This window comes from Canariomyces notabilis (genome assembly GCF_033297395.1).
Source record: "Canariomyces notabilis strain CBS 508.74 unplaced genomic scaffold N656scaffold_16, whole genome shotgun sequence".
Classification (NCBI taxonomy): Eukaryota; Fungi; Ascomycota; class Sordariomycetes; order Sordariales; family Chaetomiaceae; genus Canariomyces; species Canariomyces notabilis.
Window position 1 is genome coordinate 409,113 of NW_027041838.1, and position 10,407 is coordinate 419,519.

Genomic DNA, 10,407 nt, shown 5'->3' on the forward strand with positions numbered 1-10,407 from the left:
TGGCCCACTCGTTATGCTGGCCCACTCGTTATGCTGGCCCACTCGTTATGCTGGCCCACTCGTTATGCTGGCCCACTCGTTATGCTGGCCCACTCGTTATGCTGGCCCATTCGTTATGCAAGTACGTTAATTATTTTCCCGAAAATTGAGACTTCTGTTCCCGCAGCAATGGGACTTCTGCCGTTCGCACAAGGTTGAAGCGAGTAGAATGAGGTAGGGCTGGAATGCTTGCTAGCCGGAGCTCTCTCTTTCCCGGGAATCAACTACCCCACTATCCACTTCCAAGTATATTACAACCTGAACTGATATTGAGAACTACCTTATACCTGAGCTTTTGCGTAGCTTGTCTCGAACGCTTGTCTACATTACGGAGATCCTCTAACAACTGAAGCGGACCTTGCCGTTAAACAGAGAACTGCGCAGCACTGGCGCAGTGCGGGTGCTGTCGACCTCTATATGCAGTTATACACTACATTACATCTCCCAACCTAACATCAAAGTGGCACCTATCTCGGTGCCTGGTATCCCGCTATTTTGGTCCTCAGTCTACCCTAGACCAATGAACCATGACTGCAAACCCAACCAACGCCCTTGCGCCAAGCTGATATCCGCAAAATCCGGTCATGACAGATTGATGGGGACCTCCCCGAGGAGTTTCCAGGACGGAAATTCCCATTCCTCCACCTGCGGGCCGGCACCTTGGTCAAACATCACGTATACCCTCTGATTGTCCAAGGGCAAGCGGCCCACGTCGGTTGAGGCAAGGCCCAGGTAGGTCCGGTTCGGCTTGAGCAGGTTGGCGATACGGCTATCCTGGTTTACAAACCCGCTCGAGCAATTCCACGAATACAGCGTCAGGTTCCGGCGGTCGGCAGTGGCGAAGAGCAGATTGTGCGTCATGAAGTTGTCTCTATTCCTTGCGCACTCCGGTATCGCGTTTTGGGGAAACAGCTTGCGGTTGTCTTCCACCGTCACGCACAGAGGGGTTTTCGGGGAGAGGTCAATGCCAGTGTCTAGGGTTCACAAATTGTCAGCATTCCTCCCGGATACCCGGAACTTGTTTGCTAGATCCCGGACGCAAGCGAGGGCGGTCGAGACGTACTGAAGGGGTCTCCCAATGAGCTTGAGTTAAGATTGTATTGCAACTGCTTCAGCTTTCCGTCCGTTCCGCCAATGTACAGAATCATCTCCGTTCCGAGCCCTGCAGGCGCGGCTACAATTGGCGAACCGTTTTGAATTGCTATGCTGTGACTGGTCTTCTCCCACGGTACCGGGTCGGAGTCGCCTTTATCGACATATTTCGCTATCGCGAGTGAGTTCTCGCCAAATTCCTGGTAAAAGACTGCGATGATCAAGTCACGCGTGCCCAGGTCCTGATACCAGTATGAAAAGAGCGTTCCGTCGTCGGACAAGCCGTAGAAACCCATCTCGGAGTAATCTTCGCCCCAGACCGATTGCTCTACGCCAGTCGGGGATTGCCGAACGATGAGTTGACCGGCGGGCTGGAGGTAGTAGACGTTTTTCACCTGAGTGGCAGCACAAGCGCCTCTTATGTTAGTGGTCCTCCGCTCCCAAAGTACAGCGTAAGCACGGCCCTGACTGAGAATGTTTACGCACCAGGTCCAAGCTTGTGTTTGTATGGGGATATCCGGTCATCGCGGCGATGGGCGTCCCTTGTTTGATTGCGTCCACGCCTGCTTTGGTGACGGGCTCGACCTTCCAGAGTTGGCCGTCGGAGTTCCAAGCAGACTCGACTATCTGTGTTCCGTTCCACTCCTTCCACTGAGTGTAGACCCGGTATTGGTTAACATCTCTGGTGTCCATGTAGTAGAGAGCAGCGATGCTCAGATTTTGGAAGGGAGCTGGATTAGAGACTGTAGAGTTCCCCGGATTTGTAGAATTCCCCGGGTTTGTAGAGTTGCCCGGGCTTGTGGAATTGCCCGTATTCTCCGAGTCGCCGGCGCTGTTTGAGCCTGTGGCGGCTTGAGCTGCTGAACGACTAGCAATGGATCCTCCGACTCCGCCCCCTACCGCAGCGGCGATGATGATCAAGGCAGCTGCTCCCACCAGAATCCAGAAGACCTTGCGACGGATGCCACATATCGTCGGCGGCGGCGGCGGTGGAGGAACCGGGGGCACAGGCTGCAATCCTTCGCCATCCTCCGGCATGTGTGAAAAGGCAATCTTGTCGCCATCCCCGAGCGGGGGTGAATAGACAATCTTTCCACTGTTGTGCAGGTCGTGTGCGATGGGATGACTGGCAGGGTCCGTCTCGGCCCATAGGACTTGCTTGTGGTTTCCGTCGTAACCATGGGGAGGAACCCCCGGGCCAGATGGGTAGACTTCTAGGCCCGGTTGGACCGCTTCAAGGTCGCTGTAGCCCAGACCTGGCCCATTATGATTGTGAAGAGGTGCCGCCATCTTTCTGGTGCCACGAGCAAAAGGTCAAGGACTCAAGGGAAGCGTTGGCGAGACCAAGACCGCGACGCAAGCAGCTGGAGCGGCGGCAGCGAGCTATACCATGGTGTTGGAGTCGTTGAACAGTAGGAACAGAAAAGTTTCTGTGCCTTGGGGACTGTGAGATTGGCAGGACTGGTGCTCCTGGAGCCAAGGCACTCGTGAGGTGGGGGCGGAATCACAGCATTGGATCACCAACAGGGTAATTAACTAGCCGGCCTTAGTTCCAAATCCTTTAAGCTCATTTAAGCGCCTGACTTGAGACGACCAACATGAGAGAGCGTAGAAGAAAATGAAATTCAGAATCACGACGGCCAATTCGCCAATCTCTACAGGCGTGGAAGGCATCGACGCAGAGCATTCTTGCGAGTGTGGATCTCCAAATGCTCTGTCCCCTCGTCCCTCATGTTGAATCAATCAATTGTACGGAGCACAGATAGAGTGTAATGCCAAGGCTGAGAAAATGACTTGGAGTTGCAGTGCAAGTTTGGCGGAGCCTTGTCGGGACTTGGAAGTTGAAGTTGGATTAACATTTTGATCCAATCATTTTAGGTTTCATGGACAAAATGCGACACGGAGGTGGCGCGGTTACATGTCCAGCGCTTGTCACGGTTGACGCCGACGGGTTACGGTTGTACTGTAACGTTACAAAAGCCTACCTTTGTGTAGTAGCGTACTGTAATACAATACATAGAGCCCACAGTTGCGCTTACGCTGCCACCCGGGCTCGCCTGGTGTGTTCGCTAGCGCTAGCGCCTAACATGAAAAGAGGGGTATCCTTATGTAAGCCCAAAATCTCGATCTTGACCGAAACCCAGTTAATTTTTCGACAACAAAATAGACAAATACGACCATTCGGAATATTACCACGTGCTCTATTTTGTTGCGTTGAATCATTACCTATGGTCGTTGAGAGGCATCTTTTTGATGTTTTGAACAGATCTGGTTGTGAGTATCCGTACTTACCAAGCTAACAATATCCGAAGCTTAGGTAATCAATGGGACCTGACCACCCGTCCACCTCGAGTGATGCATCGTTGCATCGTGCCTACCTGCAGAGGCATCCTTCCAGCAGATCAATCACCAATTTGGGGAGACTTTTTGTCGACTGCCTTTTGAAGCAAACCGGAACTGGGCGTTGCCTCCAACTTTCCAACGAAGCTCGGATTGGTTAAGAATGACCAGTGTCTTCCCGCTCCAGTATTCTTGGTTTGAGCAAACCATGGTCACTTACTCCGTAGCGGCATTTCCAAGATCCAAATCCATGTCCCAACCACAGGTTGGAGTTTAAGTCATGGCCCCGGCTTCGCCTCTGTCGAGACGCGTCCGGTCTCTGGTTGTCGCCTTTAGTGTCTTTGCCCTTACCGTCCTGACATCAAACGCGTCAAACGCGTCCTGGCAAACATGGGGCCCCTATCGGCCAAATCTCTACTTTGGGGTCCGCCCACAGGTCCCGGAGACTTTGCTCATGGGCTTGATGTGGGCGAGCGGCGACAGTCGAGATAAGCTCCTAAGCAGTGAGTACTAGTACTTGTGAGAGACCATCAGTGTCTATGTGAGCCAACCCTCATGTATCCCGTCTCCAGCTCTTCGCGATACGTGCGAGCAAAACGATGGCATGAGAGGTTACGGATGGACTTATTACGACACTCGCCTTGGAGGCTCTCAGACAATGCACGACACGCAGCTACAGCTTGATCTCGACACGGATTTTCTCAAGACAGAGGATGGGGCCACCTGGGCTGTTCGAATAACCGGTACTCCAGACCCAAGTGCCCCCGATGTGAATACCTCGGTCATCCTCCATGTAGCAGTGGAGAACGTGACTTCAAATGGACCAAAATCTCTTGTCTGCGAAAAACAGACTGAGGGCAAGGATGGAATCGAAGCCGTGTGTCGGGGAGAGATAGCCGCTCTAGGCGAGTTAGAGCTCAATGTGCTGGGCGACGCCATGAACAATTTGGTATACAACACCGCCGTGAAGAGTGTGCAGGTGCCAGAAGACAAGATCTGGCAGGCGAAGTGTACAGTACCAGTTGATTATTAATCTAAGCCTCGGATCGAGCTAACGTCCGCCTAAACAGCTGTCTTCATCGATCATCTCAGAGCTCTTCCCGGGAACCAAATGACTCTGGAAGATGCTGCTGGCGCTGGAAACATGCACTTCGTCCAGTTGACCTTCCAAGGCCCATTCAAGCTAATGCTTACGTATCACGGCGTAGAAGCCACGCCCCTGAACCGTAAGTCATGCCTTTTTCAGTAACGGCGTTTGTTCGTTTGGCTAACATGATATTGGCCGCAGCAAATACCGTCGAGAGTGGTCTCAGCTCTCTCCGCTCTACGTTCCCTTCCACTGTGGATAGGGTATTTCCAAGATCATCACCGTTTCAGCAGGACAAGTATGCCAAGTTCACGCAGGAGATCCTATCGAACTTGCTTGGCGGATTAGGCTTCTTCCATGGAGACACCAAAGTGGACTATTCAAACGCCACCGAGTATTTGGAAACCGACCTCGACTTCTGGCTGAAGGCACAAGCTGCCATGGCTCGCGCTCCGATCACAACCACGGCTCCCCTGACCCTCCTCACCCACACGCCCTCGCGGCCTTTCTTTCCGCGAGGGTTCCTCTGGGATGAGGGCTTTCACCTGCTTCCCGTCATCGAGTGGGATCTAGACTTGGCTGTCTCCGTTCTCCAAAGCTGGCTCAACCTGATGGACGAGGATGGTTGGATCGGTCGTGAGCAGATCTTGGGCCCTGAAGCTCGCAGCAGAGTGCCCGCGGAATTTCATGTCCAGTATCCCCACTACGCCAACCCTCCAACACTTTCACTGCTATTCCCGATCCTGATTTCCAAACTCGCGGGCACATCTCCCTATGCCGGCCACCCCTCTACCTACCTCTCGTCGCCAGATGATGCTTCGAGGATGCTAAAGGATTTATACCCGCTCCTCGCACGCCACTACCAATGGTTCCGCCGCACACAGGCGGGAAACTTCACCGGCGCCTATCCACGTCCAGAAGGTGCTATTGCTGGAGAAGGATTCCGCTGGCGGGGCAGAACACCCATGCATTGCCTGACCAGCGGACTTGATGACTATCCTCGGGCCAATCCACCGCACCCCGGCGAGCTTCACGTCGACGCTCTCGCGTGGGTTGGCGCCTCGGCCAATGCGCTTCAGCAGGTCGCAAGGCACCTGGGCGAGCAAGCCGACGCCGACATGTACGAGAAGCATGTGGCGGCGGTGAAGCACAACCTCGACGCTCTCCATTGGGATGCGGCGAACAAAACATACTGCGATGCGACCATCGCGAGCGACAATTACACGCTCGTCTGCTACGAGGGATACGTGTCGCTGTTCCCGCTCTTGCTGGGGCTCATGGACGCAGACCACCCGAATCTGCCGGCGGTGCTGGACCTGCTCTCGGACCCGGCCAAGATGTGGTCCGACTACGGCCTGCGGAGCCTGAGCGCGGCCGACCCCAACTACGGCAAGGACGACAACTACTGGCGCGGCGCCGTGTGGATGAACCTGAACGTCCTGGCCGTGCTCCGCCTGCGGGACGTGGGCCTCCAGAATCCTGCGGGCCAAGGTCGCACCCCTGTCCAGACCAGAGCGCTGTCGCTCGCGGCCCAGCTCAGGGAGCGCCTGGTGAACACGGTCTACAACAGCTGGGAGCAAACGGGCTTCTTCTGGGAGCAGTACAGCGACAAGACGGGCGAGGGAACCCACAGCAGGGCCTTCACGGGCTGGACGGCCTGTGTCATTCTGCTGTTGGGCCTGCAGTTTGATAAGACCACAGTGGGAAGGGGGATGGACATCGCCAGCCTGGGCTCGTCTTCCAGCACGCTGTCGTTTTTTTGGTGTCGCTAGCGGCTCGGTCGCGCTTTTCGTTATCGCTACGGCGTTGAGGAAACAGCTCATGGCGATCGCGGCTCGTATAGTCAAGCCCTGGAGTGGCTGGACGAAGAAAGGTTCACTGGCGCAACCGCGATACGAGCAGGTTTTTGATCTAGACGAGCGTGGCCTTTGAAAGCAGCTGTCCCAGTTGGATAAACTAGTTATCATTTACACTACGCCAAAGCTTTTGAACTGCGCCGCTGTGACATCATGCCGCCCCTCTACTCTTGAGCAGCGATAACCACCAGCTAAATAGCGTCGGGAGCTCATTTTGTCTCGGAGCAGACCTTCTCCACGGTTTGTCTCATCAGGGCAGAAGCGGTTGTCCGATGATGAATGTCTCCTTTTGATCTTGGAGCAGTCCCTCGTCGGCATGATCCGAGTCCCGCTACAGAAGAGCAATGGCCCCTTTGTAGGGTATTGCGGCCAATCTTGCCCGAGCCAACTTCTTGGGCGGCGGTTCCCAAGCTCGCCAAGCTGCAATGTGAACGGAGAGGCCCTTGAACTGGATGCTGGCGAATCTAGCACTTCAACCTTGCTGTCAACCACCATTCCATGCCTTGGGCCATACATACAGCTTACATCAGGAAGCGTTAACACGCACGCAGAACAATTGCCACGAATGTGTCGTCTGCACATGTCCAGATTTATTTTATCACCCCACCAACTCTTCTCATATAGTACATGCATATATCATCCATCTCATCGGTCATGAGTTCATCCGAGACATTATCCCCTTCCAGAAATACACAGTACATACCTATACGTTTCGCCCCTTTTGCCCCGTTTCCTCCTATCCCGAACAAACCCAGGTAAGTATGCAAGGTATCCATAAGAATTGCCATCCACCCAAACAAAAAAGAGGACTAAGAAATTCAATCTGGCAAGCGCCTAAGGTATGCTTCCCGTCTCAGGCCCATGCCCATCCACAGGCACGGGCATCGGCACAGGCATAGGCACATCCACATCCGCCCAAGGAGCCCACCCCCGTCCCCCGGGCTTCCCGCTGCTGAGAACAGGCCGAGCCGTCATAGTCGGCGTCCCGTCATCCATATCCACGTCATCATCAACACCACCGCCGCTACCACTGTCTGCACAGCCTATGTGGGTGTGATTTTCTCGACCATTTTGCTCAGGATTTGAGAACGACCATTGATGCTCACCACCATCGTCAGACGACAACAAACTGCTCACGTCCGACATTTCTACATCCCCGTCAACACCGCCACTGCTATTGCTGCTGCTGTTCCGTTCAAAAACCGACGAGGCCTGGCTGGTGACAGACTCGACGCTCGGAGTCGGGGGCTCGGTGGCACCCACACCCATCCCCGTCGGCAACGTCGGTTCGGGTGTAATCGTCCCCTCGCGACTCCCGAGGTAGGCGCGTGTCGTGTTGCTGCTCTCGTCCGGAAGCAAGATCGGGGGTATCGGGGTTGGCTCGCGGGTGCTGCTTACATCCGGAAGTAAGGACGGGGGTATTGGGGTTGGCTCGCGGGTTTCTGTTTGCTGTCCCTGTGCCTGTGCTTGTGTAAGGGCCGGCGGCGACGAGGCTGTGGCGTCATTGGACGCCCGGGCCGGCGGGACCGGCGCGGCAAGCAAGGGGATCTGTGTTTGAGCTTTGGCTTGCTCCTCCTGGGCAGCGGCCATTGCGGCGGCGGCGAGGCGGGCTGCTGCTGCCTGCGTCTGGCTTCTAGTTCGCCTTTGTCGTGGCGTTGGTACCGCAAGGACTGGGACTGATACGGCCAAGGGAGGAGCAGCGGGCGGCGGAGGTTGCGCCTTTGTGTTTGCGTCTGCTGTCGCTACCGGCGGAGGATTCCCCCCTTCCTCGCCATCCTCGTCCTGCCCAATGGTCCACACCCACCTCCGCTTCTTCTCCAACCGTTTGCTGCTCCTTTTGCGGATGCCTCCACCTCCTGGTGTTGACGCGACCGGAGTCGAGGCATGCATGTTTGCCATACGTCGACGCATCTCCTCAAAGGGGCCCGGCGTCTGGCCCCCATCCCGGGTCTGGTTTACGTGGGCCATGGCCTCGTCCAGCGCGTTGTCGCCGTCATCTGAGGATGATGTTAAGGGTGATACAGGAGTGGAATCTTCGGCGAGGAGGTCAATGTGGGATTTGACGTATTTGCTGGTTGTGATGGTCTGGGTCAGCGGGCTGTTGTAGGCCACACGGCGCGCCGCTTTTTCTTGCAAACGGAGGGACTGTCGCCTTGGTGACTCGGGAGATTTTGTGCTGAGCGGCGGGAGCGGCGAGTTGCGGAGGATGCTGCGGAGAGTGCGCGGGTGAATATATGGCAGCTTGACCGTTCCTGAGGGCATTGACGTCCGTCTCTTTGGGTTTTGCGTCGCCGTCTCCGGTGCCTTCACATTGTGCGCCGTTGCCGTCGCTGCCGTCGAGGACGCGGTGGCCATTGTGTCAAACGTGAACACATGATTGCCCTTTTGGTCTGAGGGTTGAGCCGACAGCGGAGGCGTCGCCGTCATGACAGCGCTCGGGAAGCAGATTTCCTTGGATATTGCTGGTGACATTGGCTGGGCCGTTATCGGTGTGTCAAGGTAGGGTCCCAGGTAGGGCGGGTGAATCGGGCGGTCCTTCACGGCTACATCTTGTGTTTGCAAACGCAACACCGGCCTCCCATTCAAGATTGCTGTCGGGGGGTTCTCCCGAACCGGCGTTGACCGGTCAACAGCGGTAGCATACACATTAGAGAGCGTATTGAAGGCGGTTGGAGACTTGACGTCCACAGCAGCGGCTAGGCATCTCGACGTCCGGCCAGTCCGGCCATTGGCAATGGCATTGATCTGGAGAGACAACCTCGGCCTCTTCGGAGGACTCGATGGAGATGTCGACATGGCGGATGAGGCGGGCCTCGTACCAGAGCGGCCTACTTCCAGATCCCAGCGCCGGATCACAATCACAGAGAATCGGGCCACCTGCGATCCCCTAAGCCAGCTAGGAAATTGGCAGGCGAGCGATCTCACGGATGGCCAACAGGTGATGACGGGGGGATCAGATGTGTGAGTGCCAGAAAAGCGGATCGCGAACCTTCGGAAGCGGGGGCGCGAATAGGGGTTTGAGCGGCTATATACAGTGATTGTTGGGTGTAGCGTCACCCACCCGATTACAACCCCTCATGATGGTACGTATGGGTCTTCCATGCTGAGTGTGCATGCACTGGCGGCTAGTGTGGCATGGACGAGGATTGGGGGAAAGCAATTGTTGAGTGGGAAGCGCCGGGATCGGTAAGGTATGTACGTACGTGCCTCTGACTGCAGGTGCAGCACACAATGTGAAGGCTCGTAGGAAGCTCAAGAAGGCGGGATGGACCGCAGGCGGTACTGTGGGGATTTGCTGACACTGCAGAGACTGCACAGGCAATCTGATGAATGTGGGACTGCAGGGACTGTGTGACGCGGGCAACGAATGGATTCCTTGGAGTGATTGGGGGCGATGGGTGGGTACGAATCGGCCTCCGCATCTTTTGTTCTGCACCGGAAAGGCAGTTGCTCCCCAGATGGTTGGCTGTTCGCCGGAGGGAAGCTGGTCGGTCGTCCTTAGTGGCCAGCACACTTTATGCATCTTGCAGGCGCTGGCGCTCAGCCAGCCAATAACGGCGCTTGGAATCCTCTGCAGGCGGTGTCACGTCGCGTCTATTCCTGCCTGACCCAATTTAGGAGCTCAATTTGGCGCCAAGCCGGTAACGATAGACGCCACTGGGCCCAACCATTGTTCTCTGGTGTTGACCGCTACAAAAAGGTCGGGCGGGAGGGTTGTCGTATGACCACGACGCTGGATTCATAGAACAGACACTTTCCCTATGTCTTTCTTCTATCGAGCCTGATGCGTCCACGGGTCCTTTCTTTGCTCATTCCGAGTCGCCTTCACAATAGTGCAAGGTCTCGCAGCCGCTTAACGGATAGCTCCTAATACAGCCCCACGTGTATGTACTGTACAGTACAGTACATTCTTACACTACAATTACACTATTGGCAAGGCTTCCCGCATAAGGACCGAACCTCGCCGCCGGATAGTTCCAGGGCTGGCCTGGA

General features: G+C 55.6%; 4 protein-coding genes across 4 annotated transcripts; 1 reads left to right on the forward strand and 3 right to left on the reverse strand.

The window, feature by feature from the left end:
- Positions 1–621: 621 nt before the first annotated feature.
- On the reverse strand, positions 622–2,421 carry N656DRAFT_769674 (uncharacterized protein; the record flags this gene model as incomplete). Its single annotated transcript, XM_064813722.1, has 3 exons — positions 622–1,013; positions 1,103–1,526; positions 1,618–2,421. The coding sequence occupies 3 exons, from the start codon at positions 2,419–2,421 to the stop codon at positions 622–624; spliced, it is 1,620 nt and encodes a 539-aa protein (XP_064668742.1).
- A 1,330-nt stretch (positions 2,422–3,751) lies between these two features.
- On the forward strand, positions 3,752–6,330 carry N656DRAFT_712423 (glycoside hydrolase family 63 protein; the record flags this gene model as incomplete). Its single annotated transcript, XM_064811809.1, has 4 exons — positions 3,752–3,974; positions 4,044–4,481; positions 4,542–4,697; positions 4,760–6,330. The coding sequence occupies 4 exons, from the start codon at positions 3,752–3,754 to the stop codon at positions 6,328–6,330; spliced, it is 2,388 nt and encodes a 795-aa protein (XP_064668743.1).
- A 1,848-nt stretch (positions 6,331–8,178) lies between these two features.
- On the reverse strand, positions 8,179–9,210 carry N656DRAFT_688166 (uncharacterized protein; the record flags this gene model as incomplete). The annotated part of the gene is made up of 1 exon (XM_064810631.1): positions 8,179–9,210. A coding segment is annotated over one exon (1,032 nt), but the record flags the coding sequence as incomplete, so codon positions are not given.
- Positions 9,211–9,324: 114 nt separating this feature from the next.
- N656DRAFT_173643 (uncharacterized protein) lies at positions 9,325–10,156 on the reverse strand. The gene has a single exon (XM_064808748.1). It carries the CDS (start codon positions 9,935–9,937, stop codon positions 9,440–9,442), a length of 498 nt encoding a protein of 165 aa, XP_064668745.1. The 5' UTR covers positions 9,938–10,156; the 3' UTR covers positions 9,325–9,439.
- Positions 10,157–10,407: the final 251 nt, after the last annotated feature.